A 19,097-nucleotide genomic window follows, 5' to 3' on the forward strand; every position below is an offset into this window, starting at 1 on the left:
CGCCCGTTTGGTGGAGTTGAACACATAGATTGAACAGATAAACATGAACAAATACATTGTTATTGACTCTCAGCAAAACTTGAAACAATGTACTTGCTTTGTTTCCGTAGCTGAAAGACGTTATTGGCAGATTTTAAACAATTTATGGGTTGGATTGCCTGAGAACGATAGTTTGAAACACTGTAACGAATTGAAATACAGCATTAAACTTAATAGGTTGTGAAATTAGTTAAAGAAAAGTACTTGTCCTAGTTTCTGAAACTATTATTTTAACACTGCAATGCCCCAAAAAAGTAATGAGGGAAGCTAATTTATATAACTAGATTCCGTGCCTTGCACAAAACACTTTTCTTTTTGTTTCCTGTCCTGTTACACACATACAATGTACTGCTTATGAAAAACTTTGAAATAGGAGGCTGATTTTAGAAATAGTTGGCAAATGGGCATTATATGATTTTGATATGATATTGTAAGGGGGTGGGGGGCTGCTTTTGCCTAATCCCAGTGCAGCATTAAAAATTAAATAGATTATTAATAAATCAAATCTTTTTATATATTTATTTTAATTGTTTCCAAATTGTTAACATTACTTTAATAGTAGGATCCATTACTCTATGAATGCATAACGCCTAGGTTGCTTGAATAAAATACCTTCCAATTAGTTTTAAGACTTTGCAATTTGTTTTAACAATATTAATCAGTTTGTCAATATGGATTGAAGCTGCGCACGCAAGGCCTCCCACAGAGACGGTCCTCTCACAGAGATGCCGCCACAGAGCACACTTCCGGCCTGCAGTTATACCCATCTCCACACGACAGCCAGCCCAGGTTTTTGAGTTAAGGGTCCCCTTCACACAGACAGCGTCACTGGTCAACGTCCCTGGTCAACGTCCCTGGTCATCCAATTGTAACTCTGGTCTGGGGCGATGTCGTCCTTCTTCAACTTTCCCCCTAGTGGTGATAGGGAAGACAGAGACCACACCCATGGTTGGTTGATTAGGTTGACCACATAACTTCTCACAGAGGGACTTACCCAGTTCTCTAAGTTACCCTTGTAGTTCCTTAACCAGTTCTGCCCGGGTATTGTTCTTCCAGCCCTCCAGGTCCATTGGTGACAGTTCTAGGGGCAGGCCGTTGCTTCAGTCTCCATATTGTCTCCCTCTTGCTCCAGTATCTTGGCCTCTCCGACCACTTCCGGAAACGTAATTTGCGGGTTTCGACGTACCCGTCGCTGCAGTTCCTGTTGGATAGGTCTCTGGGTTAGCCCGAAGATGAGCTGGTCTCGCAGCATCTTCTCTCGTTGTGCGGCGTCACCACATTCCTGTCGCTGCCATCTGGAAAACAACTCCCGAAGCCGGAGAATGAAAGCCCCCGTTAATTCACCCCCATGCTGTCGTGCTTTAAAGAATTCTACTCTTAGTTTTCATACCGAAGCCTTATCAGTTCATCTAGTACTTTCCAGTGGCACAAGTGGCCCGCTCTCCTTGCTCAAGAACTAGCACCTCTTGTTTAGCGGTCCCTTCTAATGCCCCACAAAGGGGGGGGGGGGGGGGGGGCAGCCACAAAACTGTTACATCTCTGTGAAAGCCCAGGTGTAGCTCCATATTGACGGGTGGCACGAAATGAATATACAGGTATTTTATAGTAAAGTAAGTAGAGATAGTTAATGTTACAATGTTAAAATATATCCAGACCACTAGTGAAAGCTACCACTGTATAGCCTATTGTATAAACTCAGTCTTTGGAGAATGGTAGAGACTGGTGTTCGAATATGAGAGCGTGGGGGTCAATTGACGCAGCCAGTAGGTAAAGGACAAAAACTTGCGGGTTTGGGTCGGGTTGCAGGTCTGATTAAAGCGGGTCGGGTCAGGTCAGGTCGTGGGTAAGAGGACGGTGTTGCAGCGGGTCGGAAGCGGGTATTCCAGATAATTATTATGATGAATATTCTCTTTTTATAATTTCCAATTGACTTTAAAATAATTATTTGTGTTGTGTTGTTTGTTTTTTTTAACAGAAATGGCCATGCATGCAGTGAATTTGTATTCCATAATACTGCTTCTTTTAGTTAACTTTTCACAAGCACAAGTATTACATGGCTATGAAGACCAGTACAATTTAACAGTAAGTAACCATTTTACAGCTTTTTTTAATCCATTAAATAATTGCATACAGTACCATAAAAATAAGCCAAATACTAGCGTTATCCAAATATTTCAGAAACAGCATGAATACCTATTCAGAATTATTGTAAATATTACTAGTAGAACCTAGTGTGGACTGGAAATGAATCATTCTCCCACTAAACAGAGTGTAGGCGACTAAAAATAAAAGTTCTACTGCATTGGCATTAATGAAAAATGAGAAACGTATTTAAAACTACAGGAAGGACAACTTACAATGATAGCTATCGTGGACAATAGCAACATCTTGTTCGTCATGTCTATTTATTTCATTATCAATATTGCATCTTTATAGATAAATCATATGTGCTAGAGCTGTAGTTCTCAAGCTAAGGTGCAGGACCATCTGACAGGTGGAGGAAAGGTTTCCAGAATGGCCATATCAGAACCATGCAAGCCTGCATTGCATTGTGATCCTCTCTCTTATTAAGAAAACAACCATGTGTGCATTGCTTTGCATGTGCTGTTTATACAACTCAATGTTGATGTGTCTAAAATGTATTTGTAAATGGCTTTTTTTTCTATAAGGGGGGTTGTGCCAGTCCAAAGCCATTATAAATGATTCCCAAACAAAATAAAAGTTTGAGAACTACTGTGTTTCAGAGACCCTGAATTAGATTATTCCTAAATACATGCATGTTTATGTTTTAAATCTTAGGTAGGAAGTACCTCTGTAAATCATGAATATCAAATCCATGCCCCTTTGAGGCAAAAACGCGAAGGTAAGCAATTTATTCTAGTCCTTAAGCACGTTTAATATGGAACCATAACATTTCATATTTTCTTACCGAAAACTCACAAAATGCTGTCTTTTGGTCTGCCTAACTTACACAAACAAACTCTTAAGTACAACATTAATATTGTTTAAGTACATTACTTTGTTCTGTAAACCTACTAAATTCAGCATTCGTTTTAAGTTTTACTTCATTTAACTTGTTTTCTGCCACTAGATAATTTTTAATGGCCTGCCAGTCTGGTAACGCATTAGGTTAAGCTTCTGGATGTATCCTGTATACAGCAGGCTTTGAGAAGAAGAAAAAAAAGTGAGGTCTAGTTACCTCTAATGCTGTATTTAAATTCCATTGTGTAAGTAGCTGAGAGTGGTTGCAAAATAGTGGGATTTATTTGTAAGGCAGCAGTGTGGAGTAGTGGTTAGGGCTCTGGACTCTTGACCGAAGGGTTATGGGTTCAATCCCCAGTGGAGGACACTGCTGCTGTACCCTTGAGCAAGGTACTTTACCTACATTGCTCCAGTAAAATCCCAACTGTATAAATGGGTAATTGTATGTAAAAATAATCTGATATCTTGTAAGTCGCCCTGGATAAGGGCATCTGCTAAGAAATAAATAAGAAGAAGAATTCAAGTGAGGCTGTGACTCCATCGCCATTCACCGCAAGGATCTGACATTAAATAACAGAGTCCATAACATTGGGGCAGCTTCCATGGAAAAAGACAAATTAGTCTCACCTTTTTCTCACTCTGTTTCGGTAGTACTTTCGGGTTGCGTGTGTTTCCGCGTAGTTATCTTTGTTTTAGCCAGAGAAATCTTCCACATGCAAATAACCTAATTAATATTAAAATACAGGAGGGTGTATTTAAATGTTTTTGTCCGAGTACCAATTTGACATGGCGCCACTGTTGATATGTAATACAGAGACTACTCTTTTTGCTGGTCACTTCCAAAATTTGGCAAAGAAACATCTGGCAGCCCGGGTATGTCACATAAATCAGAGAGAGTATCAGCTTTCTAAACTGCCTGGAAACCCGGCCATTGACTCATTGTTGAAAATAATGATCCTTGCTAACAACTATTTAAATGTTACAAACACCTGTTATTTTGTATTAATTCGATTGTTCCTCTTTACAGCAACTTCTCTTCAGGAATATGTTATCGATATTGAGGTGTTTGTCACTATTCCTGATGAATCCTATCTAGATGGACTGAAACAATTCTTGAAGAAAATACCATATCCTCTTAATGTTGAACAAAATGTTAATGTTACAGATGGGGTCCTTACAACAAGTAAGTACGCTGGCAGAGTCATTATACAAGTGGATTTTCTATATGTCAAGAACTTTTTTGCCATAGACATTTATTTTCAAGTATTTTGCTAGCTACAGGTACTCTAGCCACACAACTTGTTTAATTTTATTAAAGGTCCTCAATATACGGGGTTACTGTGGCTGCTGGTAAGAATTTGCCTGACAAGTGAAAATGCTTCCATTGTGGTGGAACAAAAGAGATCATGAAACGATCCAACCAGTTTTCTTTAGATTAAAATTACTTTGTAAAAAAAAGCCTGTCATTACATGTTTTTATATTATTATTCTTTTTTTAATTCTTAAAATGAAGTTGGAATGTGTGTAACTGGTTTTTTTAAAAAAAATTTTAGCTTGCACTCAAAATGGTGAATACACACAGTGCGAGTGTGAAAAAGATTATGCCTGGTCTTCTACAATCTGCAACAAATACAGATCTTGCTCAGGAGAATATGCTATCACCTGTGATTGCATCCAAGTGGCTTCACCAGATGGACTCTATTGCCTGGCAAAATCTTGTAAGAAATATATGCTACAAAGCTTTTAATCTTATTGTTTTGCGCTACACTTCAGGTTCTCTTAACCTACATTGGCAAAGGTTTTATACTGAGTTTTAAATATATAGTGCTACTTTGCAATTAAAACAAAAGTAATCTAGGTAATTTATACTTTATTCACACTTCCAAAATAAAACACAATCAAAAACAAAAAAGTTTTTTTCATGAGGATTTTAGACTTGTGTCAAACTGGAAAGAGAAAAGTATGACTGTTTAAGAAAATACCATATCCTCTTAATGTTGAACAGAATGTTAATGTTACAGATGGGGTCCTTACAACACATGGTTCAGATTATAGATTGGTAATCTTAATTTTAGAAATTTTACTGAAAATGTTCTTGTTTTACAGTTTTTGTTCTAAAAATGAGTTTTTCGATGGATAAAGAATTTGTACCTGCTCTAAATAATATATCATCCCCGGAATATAACCAGTACAAAAGTGACATTGAAGAGGCAGTGAGTGGTTTTTTTTTTTTTTTGTGTGTGTTTTGTTATGTGCTTGAGCTGCATACGCAGCACACATTACTCGCTTTCTTTGGATGTTTATGTCTATGAAAGCTTGTGAGGCTCAAAGCATCTGTTGGATTGATCTCCAAGGGCAGATCTCTAAGAAACCATATCACAAAGTATTCATCACATACTAGAAAAATGAAAGAAGCTTCAAGCATTAAAAGTTCATAAGTACAGCACATGGATTTATTGTAAAGACTCACATTGTGTTTTATTTTCTTTATCTTGATATGTGTGTTTAAGGTTGTGGCAAAGTGGTAAGTGGTAGCAGGTGTATAGCAGATGCAGTGCGGATACAGTAATCCCAAGAACACACAGACAACAAAGTACTAGTGAGAATGATTGATTTAATGGTGTATAATCCAATGGTCTGATGACCCACTGGTAAATAATAAAGAGCTGGCAATACACAACAATGTGTATTGCACAGTAATGAAACGAAGGGTTGCAGTCCTGCAAATAATAGACACGGTACAAACACACACAATTAGACACACATGATCGCTGTTCCAAAGTGAGTGCTCTCAGTGCTTGTGGTGAAGTACTATATAATACGTGCTTTTAGTGAAACAGGTGCTGATAACAATGTTTATTCGTGACGGTAGTGCAGTGGTGATCCGGTTTCGTGCTGGCCCTCGGTGACAGCTCCGGATTTGTGTTTAGCCGTCTAGTGATAACGAACACAGACAATTACTAAACAGACAAACAAACAAAACACTCACAAACTCTTTTCTTTTAATTATTTTGGGCAATCTCCTGGTCCTTCCAGTTTCCACGTCAAATCCCAAGCGAAGGAAAAGAGTTACAATACTCCAGCCCCTTTTATGCGATTATGCATGACCCCTTGGTAAAAGATTGCACCTGATTCTATTGCCTACAGCTGCTACCTCGTTTACCTTCCAGGTTGAGATATGACACAGGCCCGGTTTTTGGGATGGAACCGCATAACAGTCTCGCGTTTTGATTGGTCCATGTCTGTCACATGAATATGTCGTCAGACGAGTGGAAAAGCTTGCAGGCATTTTAAACATTGTGATCAGAGAGAGCGCGTGATCTGCTTTCCACAACCTTTCCATTAAAATATAACGTGGTATTACACTGTATTGATATAACAAACTCTGGGTGATTACTTTATATAAATTATCATGTTATGCACGAATGTAAGAATTGGCTTTCTGTGGTGGTGTACTTTTTTCTTTCAAGTAGCATATATCTATAATCGGTTTTGCGATATATTTTAATATAAAATGTATACACTATTGCAGTTTTGTTAGAGGATACATTAGTTTATCTCTAATGTAATCACAGTTTTACATATAGACTGCCCCTGTTTTCATTTACGTCGCAAATTCTGGGCCACTTTGCTTTTCAGATAATGTCCCAAATTCTGGGCCGACTTGGTTTGCAGATAATGTCCCAAATTCTGGGCCGCTTTGGTTTTTAGATAACGTCCCAAATTCTGGGCTGCTTTGGTTTTTAGATAACGTCCCAAATTCTGGTCCGCTTTGGTTTTTAGATAACGTCCCAAATTCTGGGCTGCTTTGGTTTTTAGATAACGTCCCAAATTCTGGGCCACCTTGGTTTTTAGATAACGTCCCAAATTCTGGGCCGCTTTGCATTTTCGAATTCTGCCCAGTTTTGGGGACTCAGCTGACAGCCGAGTTTCTAAGTCATCCATGCAGTTTACCATAAACTGGATCGTGAATTCATTTGAGAGTAACCCTTAGTACATGAATCAAAGTTAATGTATTTTTACTCTCCCCAGAAATCTTTTTTTTTTTTTTTATGAAAAAACAAATAAAATGTAAATGTTAAAAAAACGTATTTCTTATTACATGAAGAAACTACATTGCACTGAAATAGATACATTAAAATTAATTAAAGCAGTCATTTTCCTTTATTAAAGACTAATATTAAAACACATTTTGGGAAGGAACATGGTATTCCGAAAAAAGGACATCTCATTTTCTTATGTAACGTCCATCAATATATTGTAGTGTTTCAGGTTCTTTTTGGACAGAAATGAGACTGCAACTGTGAGTAGAAGAAGGCCGTTTATTTTGACAATAATTAAATAATCACAAAATAAAATCATAAAGTGAAGGTAAGGAGACTGGAAGTCGAAAGTGAAAATAAATGATTGTAGTAATTTTTCTTTTACCCTACCCTTCCCAGTCTTTTCCCCGCCCCTCTTTTGTGCAAAACCTGAACTCCAATTCCCCTCCACACATGTGTACCACCATGCAACCCCTGCACACACACACCACCATGGAACCCCTGTACGCATACACCACCATGGAACCCCTACATGTATACACCCACCATGTGACCCCTGCACGCACACACCACCATGCAACCCCTACATGTATACACCCACCATGTGACCCCTGCACGCACACACCACCATGCAACCCCTACATGCACACACCACCATGCAACCCCTACATGCACACACCAATATGCAACCCCTACATGCACACACTACCATGCAACCCCTACATGCACTCACCACCATGCAACCCCTGCACGCATACACCCACTGTAGCAATTCTTTGCAAAATATATTTTCGGGTATTCAGCCCCATTCATGTCTATGGCAGTGTTAAAAAACACATTTTCAGTCATATCTCTCGAACCAGAGCACCTACAACCACCGTTCGAAGGGTGCTAGACCAGCCTGAATGTAATATGCCCAGTTTCGTAGCAATTCTTTCATAGCAATTGTTTTCTTTGTCCTGATTTAACACCTGGGCTTCAAGGCTATTTCTTATGTATAGCGTTACCCCTCTGCCTCTTCTGTCCTGCCTGTCTTTCCTATACAGTGTGTACCCACTAATATTATATTCGTCTCCATCACTCTCAGACAACCAAGTTTCTGTAACACCTATCACATCGTAGTTACTTGTTAGTGCAGTAGCTTCAAGTTCTAACATTTTGTTTCTGAGACTTCTAGCATTAAGATAAATACATTTAATAGTGGTCTTACCTGAGTTGTTGCCCTTGTTTTGATGTAGTCTCCCTTCTGTTTTTTTGTTTTCTCCCCCCTGCCTTTCTAGTTTAAATGCTTCTGGACATCCTGAAGGATCCTTTCTCCGAGTAGATTGGGTCCCTTTCTGTTTAAGTGCAGTCCGTCCCACCTGTATAGATAGTCCTTGTTGTAGAAAGTGCTCCAATGTTCAAGAAAGGTGAAGCCTTCCTGTGTGCACCACGATTTCAGCCATGCATTTTGATTTTGTATTTCCAGCTGTCCATATGGTCCTTTGCAAGGCGCCGGCAGTATCCCAGAAAATACCACAGTTTTGGTCTTGTCTTTTAATTTCCTTCCTAGCTCTCTGAATTTGTTTTGCAGGGATCTTGGCCTGTCTCTTCCAATGTTGTTTGTACCAATGTGGATGACTACTACCGGGTCATCTCCTGTTCGTTCTAGGAGCCTGTCCACATTCTCAGTGATGTGCTTGACTGAGGCTCCTGGAAGGCAGTACACTGTTGTAGTAAGGGGGTCCAAACTGCGAACTGAACTTGCTGTGTTTCTCAGTATGGAGTCCCCAACAATCATGACCTCCCTTCTTTTTGCTGCCTGGTCAGCACTGTTTATAGGGTCCTGGGTGTTGTTTCTTTCATTCTCTTGATGTTGGTTTTGGTCATCTAAATGTTGAAGTGGCTCAAATGTGTTGGCTGTCTGGATTTCTGGTGGTTGTGTTTGACGAAGTTTCTTTTTTTCCCTGCTTCTGCCTATCTGAACCCAGATGTTTCGACTTTTAAAGTAATCACCCATAGTTTGTTATATCAGTACAGCGTAATACCACATTAGGAAAGGTTGTGGAAAGCAGATCTCTCTCACTGATCATAATGTTAAAAATTCCTGCAAGCACTCGTGTGACGACATATTCATGTGACAGACATCAACCAATCAAAACGCGGGACTGTTATGCGGTTCCATCCCAAAAAACGGGCCTGTGTCATACCTCTCCAGGTCAATGCATTCTCGCACTGGAGTCTCGTCTTTTTCCAGGCTGATTGACTTCCCGACCCAGGGAATGAACTGTCAGGACAACCTGTCCAAAGCCTTTCCCTTTCGCTACTTTGTATCCTCACAGGTCGAGAGGGAGATTTACAACCAGAACTCATTATATTTCCGTCACAAAGGTACTAAAAAAAATATGCTGTTCAATTCTAGTTGCCAGCCCAAGGATGAATAAAAGATAAGTTAGATCAGCCAGAGTGGCTGTACATTATTACGCCAGATCTAGTGAAAAGCAACTGTGAATCGAATTTCATTTGCTTTGCTGGTAAGACAGAGTAGGTGTTTGCTAACTCAAAGACGGAAAAAAAAAAAAAACATAAACTGTGGATTGACTGATTTGATTATAACTGGGCGTGCTACTTTAAGATATTAATCGGTAAAACGTTAAACATCGAATTCCCCCCCCCAAAAAACAGTTAGACTGAAATACATTTATATAGGATAAATGTCGGTAAAATCACTCACTCTTTTTTTTTTATTATTTTCTTACCAAAAATAATCATTTTGAAATCATCTCTGGTTTGTATAGTTTTTTTATACTTGCTGTCTGTCCTGTCTCCGTTCCGCTCTGAATGGCTGGGGGTCGCTGTCTCTCAGTCATCTCAGTGGTCCGTTAGTCGTGTAGTTTCACTGTGTTCTGGCAGATCTTGTCGACTGAAGCAGCGCTAGAATGCTCTCATTCGTTAAAGTGATTGTGAATCATCAAGACCTGCACCGACTATGCACTTCCATTTGCTAGCTACAGCGCTTATGTCATTCACAGCGCCTACTTTGAAATTATCTGGTTAAGGTGTAGGTGAGCTTTTGCTTTAGGTATACGGTGACAGTTACCAGTTTGATTTGAAAATGGGGTGCAAGAGGAAAACACTTAATGAATATTATGCACAATACCCTGGCCAACAGCTGAAGTCTGCGGCAGGATGAAGCGGGCCCGTCTGCCTTGCCTTCCAGTGACTCAGAGTCCGGCTGTGCTGAAGGAGAGGGGTGCAGCTCAGACTCCGAATAATAAGTGCAAGTTAGTTCTATTCAGCTACCTAATGTTTTGTTCTGTGCATATTATTTTTACTCGTAAATAAATGCTATAAAAGTCTGTGTAATACACTTTTATATGTTGCATTTTCTACGGTTTATTGGAGACAATTTTTAAATTTGTGTAGGATCCGCCGTGACCAAACGTTATTTTAATTAGAATGTTGGTAGCCATGGTTTTGTTGCATCTTGAATATGATACAGTGGTTTAGTTAAATGAGACGTTTTTCAATGGCATACATTTTTTTTATAAGCATAAAGGTCGATTTCACCCATTCTCTGATGAAATGAAAAATAAAAATCAAACAAAAACTAAAATAAACATTGATATTAATCGTCGAGTTGTCAAAAAAAAGTCGAATATTAGCAAACCTAATTATAACTTCTGAATAACAACACGAACATAACAAAAATGGGAAGGAAACAATAACACTCCTGTATATACATAGTTGGATCTTGCTAGTTCTGTAATTAGAAGTTTATTTTTCATTAACTTTGCACTGTGATAAATGCTGTGCGAATATGGCCCTATATCTGAGGTAAAATATCAAGATAATAATTTTGTTCAATGAATCTCAATTACTTTATATAATGACTACTAGTTCTATACACATGCTTTATTTCCAATGGAATTCCTCTTTTCAGATAATTCAGAGTTATTCTGGAACTGTAATGGGTATTCAGACAGTAGCAGTCACAGGTTTCAGGTAAGTTGTTTATTATTAGTAGTTGTAGTTGTAGTAACCTAAATATATCTTCTGTTTAGCTGAGGAGTTGGGGCATCACCACTTATACTGAAGCAGTTACATAAACAAAATGGTAATTCTAGACCTATGCATATTTTGTGTGCATATCTATTATTTCAACTTCGGTTTTCTCCTATGTTATTTTAAATAGCACAACTACTGACTACTTTTAGTGCCACAGCAGACGATGTAGAATACCTTGCTTACCTGAACAGTGACTCAGACACTGCCAAACTTTAATGACACTCTTCAGTATAAAAATGTGCAGTTTAAACATCTTTTTTTCTTGTTGTTTTATTTCCAAAGAAAATGTATCACCACTCCCAAACAATTATGTTTCCTGTAACTTATTCTACATTAATTAACAGCATGAAGGACTCCATCTTTTGGAGTTTCCACTTTATTCTCTCATCCACAGGAATAATATAATTATAATAATTAAATTGCATATGATTAATGTACTTTTAACAACCGTTGGTACTTCCCATTGCCATCAGTTCCTTTCTTTAGAAATGTCTGTTTTCATTGATGCAGAAGCGGCAGTGTTATTGTAGACTATGAGATAGCAACAACTGGGACATTATCATCCTCCATCTTGCAGGCAGGAAACAACAAAATAACATCATCTCTTCTTGAGAAAGGCTATAACGTTAACGCAGCATCTTTTACCGGTAAGAACATAATTATTAGTATCGGTGAACACTGACTAAGTGCTACTTATACAGCAAATCATGCAGTGTGTATTTACCTTTTCCAGATGTTCAAAATGTGTTCAAAGCAAATCAGAATGTGTTTAATGAAATAGAGGAGATAGGACTCACAACAGTACCTGGAACCACCCACCTGGCTAATGTCAGACATCTGTAAATGTAACATGTGCAACGAGCATAGATGAGAACTGAACCCAACAGCACATTTGCATGTAGGCTAATATTCCATTGCTGTAATCTAAGCACTGTATTTATTAATAATGAGTTTATTTAGCAGATGCCTTTATCCAAGGCGACTTACAGAGACTAGGGTGTGTGTGAACTATGCATCAGCTGCAGAGTCACTTACAACTACGTCTCACCCGAAAGACGGAGCACAAGGAGGTGAAGTGACTTGCTCAGGGTCACACAATGAGTCAGTGGCTGAGGTGGGATTTGAACCGGGGACCTCCTGGTTACAAGCCCTTTTCTTTAACCACTGGACCACACAGCCTCCTCGTGTGTGTGTGTGTGTGTGTGTGTGTGTGTGTGTGTGTGTGTGTGTGTGTGTGTGTGTGTGTGTGTGTGTGTGTGTGTGTGTGTGTGTGTGTGTGTGTGTGTGTGTGTGTGTGTGTGTGTGTGTGTGTGTGTGTGTGTGTGTGTGTGTGTGTGTGTGTAAAAGGAGGTCGACACAGGGGTGTGAATAAACATGCACTTCATTACCTGTACCTCCTAATACTCTGCTCCAGCACCTGACACTCTCGTCTCACTGGTCTCTAGTCTCTTACCCCTGCACATCCATCCTAGTGACGTATGCTTCTGCCATTAACTCTTGTGTGCCTGTGGCACTATCTCTTACCTCAAATAAAACAAAAGTGAGATGTGCTTTCCACACAGTTTATAAAAATAAAGTAAATCGTGCTTTAAACATACATAAATAAATTACGGTCAGAAACTGGGCTTGTGAATTAAATACAGTCGGCACTGGAATATACGACACTCGGATACACGTCAGTCGCGTTTTAAACAAATCAATTTCCATTATATATATTTGAACAATCTAATGCACTTAACCGTCACACGCGATTTCTGACTCTGTCACCAGTTTTTTTTTTTTTATATACATAGCCCTTCTCTTCAATGTTACAATTGATTTGATTATCAGTTTGTCTTTATTGTGCATTTTCATTTGCAAGTGAACTGTGACATTAGGGCCTTATCGAGCACTATATTCTGCCATTTTGAAGACTGACTTTGGATACTGTTTTAATTCTGGAAACTGTTGTGTTTTTTTTTGGTTTTTTTTTTGCTAAATTGCATTGCCTTTTATGTTTTACCGAGTTCTGTGTATGGATAACATTTTAATTTAATTTTGCTGTTGGGTCGTTAATGGGGAATTTGACATACTGCTACAATACATATCAGATTTAACAGTTTCTACTGTATTACAGTCCACATGTCCACAGTTGTCTATTTTGGCAAGTGATATTTTGAGAATCATATCGTTCTGAATTAAAATACGTCTTCTGTTCAAAATGTAGTACCAACAAAATCAAGGGTCAGATATGTGAGTGCGGACTGTAGTCACCCTGTGACACTTTTCCTGGGACATGCACAATGTGGAACGAAAACCTAATTAACTTGAGGCGAAACCGTTGGATTCTCAGTGGAAGCTTGTCCAAAGCTTTCGATCCTAGTAAGGCTAATAACGGTTTGTGGTCTGTCTCAATCTTGACTTTGATCCGTACCCAATGCCTTACATAGAAGACTTGATTGAGCGACTGGGGAAGGCCCGATACATCACCACCTTGGATCTCAGCAAGTGATATTGGCAGATTCCCTTAGCTGCCAAGTCTCGAGAGTACACTGCTTTCAGGACATCTCGCGGAATATTTCAATTTACGGCCATGCCCTTTGGACAACAAGTTCAACTCGATGGTAACTTTACAAGTAAAGTTGTGGGGCTTGCTTTAGCTCTTTAAAAGCATTTTTGTGGTAGTGGAAGAAGTTTAAAAAGTTTTACTTTTTAAAGCAAAGCAGTTACATACAGTCAAAGTTAAATTTAGTAAAATTGGTCTGATTACTTTGATAGACTACTATATCAACCTTATTACTTTGGACTGTGGGGCAGTTAGATCACACATTTCATCAGACATGTACCGTTTGATTGGTAGAAGATATTTGAACTGATTTCAGATTTGTCTACCTTTTTGTCTAACTTGTTGGGAAAGTGGTCAAAGTAGCTGATTTGTGTCAAAAGTCACATTGTTTACTAATTGCCTCATGCTTAGAATGTGCTATAATTTGAAATTGATGCGGTTACTAAAACAGCTGTACCTCTTGATTCGTAGACGCCATTCCTGTTTTGATTTGAATAATTGAATAGCTGAGAAGTAGATGAAGATTTCATTTGCTCTAAGTATTTGTCTAGCTTGTTGGGAAAGTGGTCAAAACGGCAGTTATTTCTAAATGTTCACAGGAAACGTAGTTGGTACGGTTACTAAAACAGGTGTACCTCTTGATTGGTAAAAGTTATTTCTGTTTTGATTTCATATTTGAATAGCAGAGTAGAGGAACATGTCATACCCTCTAACTTTTTGTCTTACTTGTTGGGAAAGTGGTCAAAGTAGCTGATTTGTGTCGAAAGTTACATCGTTTACAGTAAATAGAATGTTGGAAGTCTGGGAGTTTTTAAACAATGGGGAGCTTTAGAATGTTGAAAAAAGTCCCATTAAAGTGAATGAAGATGGACAAAAAAGGACAAAAATCTTAATAGTTTTTTCTTAAAAGTTGTATACAAGCACACTATTCCAGACTGGTCTACCCGTTTTAAAGTTTGAACGGCATTTCTAGCTTAAACGGTGTAAGAGGAGTAGCGTGCCGAAGAAGAAGAAGAAGAAGAAGAAGTATGTCGAAGATTTAAAGTGGGGACTCTTGCTTCGCAAGCCCAACTAACAAGTTCAAATGGAACATTTTTTGTATTTAATTTATTTAACCAGGAGAGTTATCCATTCAGACCAAGGCCTTGTTTACAAGGGGGTCCTTTTATGTTGATTGACATTTTCTTGAGCATGGTTGGTTAACTAGGAACAAAGCAGAACTGTTTTAATATTTACAATATTTTACTGTTGTCCAAAAAAAAAAAAAAAAAAAAAAAACCCTACTGTGAGGAAATGTTTGACCCTGTTCTTCTTTGTTTAAACCAGGATTTCAAGGGTTATGTAATAACTCGGACTACGGTGTTGGACAGGACCTTGACATAATTAAAACAGCATGCCCAGCACAACAGATTGGAAATATCAATGTACAATGCAAAAATGGGGAATGGTGTATCATAGAGAACACATGTGTATTAAAAGAAATCAATAACATTCTGTCTAACGCTCAGGTAATGTCCCTTTTTTCAAAACATATAAACACACTTATATAATAAGCTCTATTCAATTTGAAGTTGCTAATTCAAATAGTGAGCTACAGCTGAGTATTGTGTTGGGCCCAGGTTTTCTTTGGGCAAGCAGTAGTGCTGTTTAATAGTTATGAAAACTCTCTCTCTCTCTCTCTCTCTCTCTCTCTCTCTCTCTCTCTCTGGCTATGTTTACAATGAAAAATACAAGTAAAATAGGGTTGTATTTCTATTATTTCTGAAATAAATCTATGACACTTATTTCAGAACCATAATAACACACAGGAATCAATCAGTGTGTTGTAATGTTAGGGTCCAGGCAAAACGCCTAAACTAAAACAGTATTGTAATGTCTTACATTCTGAGGAACGTGTTCAAAGTTCTTTGGTGGAATTTCTCAATCATGTTATAATATATTTTATCACAGGTTCAGAATGTTTACCACTTAGTTATTTTATTATTGTTTAGTTATTTATTATTATTGTTTACTACTATTGTTTATTTTCCCTTTACAACAGAATCTGACAAACAGCCCAGAACCAGTAACTGAGCTACCCATCTTAATTGAACAGCTAAATAATACTTCAACAGTGTTTAAAAACAATATAACTTCATCAGCTGCAACCATTTCCTCAGTGGTTGATATATTGACAATCTTTTCAAACACTGCTAAAAATGTCACCATTACTGAGGCTGAATTGGGGGTAAGTTTCCATTCACTAACTGAGAAAAAAAATAGTTAGCAGGTTATCAGATGTCACATTAATTTGCACTTACTGTACCAGGCAGTTCTGACACAGTACAGTACTATAGGACCTCATCTTGAGGAAATGTGATAATGTGCTAACTCTATTTTGAAATATTTACATTACATTGATTAAATATTTTTTGCTTATGTGATTGTGTGCTGTACAGACTAAAATAGAAATTATATATATATATATATATATATATATATATATATATATATATATATATATATCTCTATATATATATATATATATATATATATATATATATATATATATATATATATATATATCTCTATATATATATATCTCTATATATATATATATATATATATATATATATATATATATATATATATATATATATATATATATTCTCCTAATACACAATTAGAAAGTGTGTTGTTTTCAATTACAATTAGCCTAGTTATTTCCTACAATGTACGCATTGCTGTAGCTTCTTTATTTTCAACAAATAGTAATTATTATAGCGATTCAATTGATTCAATTTCATGCTTGTTGATGCATTACATTACTTTTTTTGCCTCTACTTTGCTTCCCATAATCAGGCACTGTTTTGGCCTGGTATAAGTGCCTTTTACCATCATGACCCATTTACTTCTCAGTTGTTGCTATATATAAATAGACTTGTTGCTGTTGCAATCAGATGAGAGTAATGTTGATATTTGGAGTGCTATTTAATATTGTTTACCTTTTCTTCTTTGTTGTAGGGATTTATTGGAACAGTGAACAATATAATAGGATCGGAATCAATAAAATCCTGGGATGCCTTAAATAATCAAAATGCTGATAGTACCAGCTCTCGTTTATTGCAGTCAGTGGAACTTTTCGCTACGTCATTCTCTACAAATTCTTTTTTCAAACTAGAAACAAACAACATTAAATTGAATGCGATTAAAATAACTAACAATGACATTGCATACAATGAGAGCTTTAAATTTAATAATACAGTCCATGGTAGTGTATCTATTCCTTCATCAGAACTAAGCACTCTTCCTGTTATCGTTAGCATTGCTTACTTAAACATTTCAGACATCCTCCCACTCAGAAACAACACAACAAAAGGAAAAGTAAATGGCATTGTGTTGACGACAGTAGTGAATAGCGTAATTAAAAAGGTTTCCTTGGACTTTGAAATGAAAAACACTTTTTTGGATAAACCTGAGTGTGTCTTTTGGAACTTCACTCTCTTCAACAACACAGGATCATGGGATACGTCTGGCTGTACATCAGTGATATTGGGAAACAACGTTCGCTGTCAATGTGAACACTTGACTTCCTTCTCAATCTTAATGTCACCCAAAGACCCGTGTAAAATATGTACTTACATTACTTATATCGGATTGGGCATCTCCATAGGAAGCTTAGTCTTGTGCCTCCTTATTGAAGCAATTGTATGGCACAGTGTGAACAAAAATAAAACCTCTTACATTCGACACGTTTCAATTGTGAACCTCGCTTTATCTTTGTTGATCGCTGATATATGGTTCATCATAGGGGCTGCGATTAATGCAAACACAGCAGCCTGCAGTGCAGCCACTTTTTTTACTCACTTTTTCTACCTGGCCTTATTCTTCTGGATGTTAACTTTAGCTATTCTGCTTTTCTTCCGAGTAATCCTGGTCTTCAAAGACCTAGGCAAGTCACAAATGCTGGCAATTGCATTCTGCCTTGGCTATGGCTGCCCACTTATTATTGCTGTTATCTCGGTAGCTGTTACTGCCCCTAAGAGTAATTACACAAGAACAGATGCATGTTGGCTCAACTGGGATAACACCATGGTCCTTCTTGCTTTTGTTATACCTGCCCTGGTCATAATTACCATCAATTTGATCATACTGATTGTGGTAATTGTCAAGATGCTAAGAAGAACTATTGGAGACATGTCTAGGGCTGAAGAAACAAGCACCTTAAAAGTAGTTGCTAGATGCATCGCCATCTTAACACCATTTCTTGGTCTTACCTGGGGATTTGGAATTGGAACATTGCTTGCACCTGACAACGAGGGAATCCATGTTGTGTTCACAGTGCTCAATGCATTTCAGGTATTTGTATGAAACACTATATCCATAATGAATGGTAGAGTGCAGAGATGAAGTTCTTAGATATAATACACTGCAGCATAGCGAAATATTAACTCAATTGTATATATTTCTATAACTAGGTTGATCAGTAATTGAATATTTTAGACAAAGTTTATGCTTATTTATCCCAATAATTCTAGCATGAGATAGAGATGAATGTATTTCTGTAGTCACTGACTTAAATGGAGAGTACAATCACAGCCAGATTCAGCTGCCCCTGAGCTGCATGGTTACGGAAATAATGTGCAACAAAACGCAAGGCTGCAGTTTTTTTTTTGTTTGTTTGTTTTCTGTCAGCCTTCATTTCAGCTGTACTTCATTCTTCCTGCCACCAGATGGCAAACAAAAGTGTAAAATACATACAAAAATCAGGGCCACTTTTTATTAAATGCATTTTAGGGACAAATATGCATTGGGGTATGCTATTACTAATCTATGTATTTATTTAAAATTTTACACACTCACATCAGGGAAACCTCATTAATTTGGCACCTCCAGCTTGTTTTTCAAGAGGGATCCAGGAAACACAGTAGACAAATATACATTTAATATACTAACTGTTGAAAATAATTTATTTATTTTATTTTGTGTTCATACAGTTAATTAAGAACATTAAAGGGAAAAAGACCAGGACCTATACCTTAGGACCTCAAATAAACTGGCTAAAACAAGTGCATTAACAAGTGAATCAATAATGTGTGCTAATGTTTTTTCTCTTTATTAGGGATTCTTTGTTCTAGTCTTTGGAACCCTATTGGACAGTAAGGTAGGTTTCATAATCTTTTTTAATATTATTAAACGAGTGTTGAGAAATTAGGATTGGTGATATGTAATGCTCAGTAACAATTTCAATTGGCCACATAATACATCATTATTTATTAAAATACATTATTTGAAAACTAGTGTGTCTATTGGGTCATTTTTTTAAGCTTTACTTGCTAACTGTTTGCATTACAATTGAGGTAAGTGGTAAAGTTTACCGGGAACATCCCAGCATGCATTATCATGCATATGTTATTACTACAGTACACTAAATTGTTTAATTATAATCAAAAGAGGGTTAT

The 19,097-nt window shown here is 37.4% G+C and overlaps 1 protein-coding gene across 1 annotated transcript; it reads left to right on the forward strand.

The window, feature by feature from the left end:
* The first annotated feature begins 926 nt into the window (after window positions 1-926).
* Window positions 927-18,850, forward strand: LOC131728033 (adhesion G-protein coupled receptor F1-like). Its single transcript, XM_059019242.1, has 12 exons — window positions 927-987; window positions 2,015-2,121; window positions 2,839-2,902; window positions 4,049-4,204; window positions 4,575-4,739; window positions 5,128-5,234; window positions 10,987-11,048; window positions 11,622-11,758; window positions 14,983-15,164; window positions 15,698-15,883; window positions 16,660-17,994; window positions 18,758-18,850. Exons 1-12 carry the CDS (start codon window positions 927-929, stop codon window positions 18,848-18,850), a joined length of 2,655 nt encoding a protein of 884 aa, XP_058875225.1.
* The last annotated feature ends 247 nt before the right edge of the window (window positions 18,851-19,097 follow it).

The sequence above is a fragment of the Acipenser ruthenus genome, unplaced genomic scaffold (genome assembly GCF_902713425.1).
Source record: "Acipenser ruthenus unplaced genomic scaffold, fAciRut3.2 maternal haplotype, whole genome shotgun sequence".
Lineage (NCBI taxonomy): Eukaryota > Metazoa > Chordata > Actinopteri > Acipenseriformes > Acipenseridae > Acipenser > Acipenser ruthenus.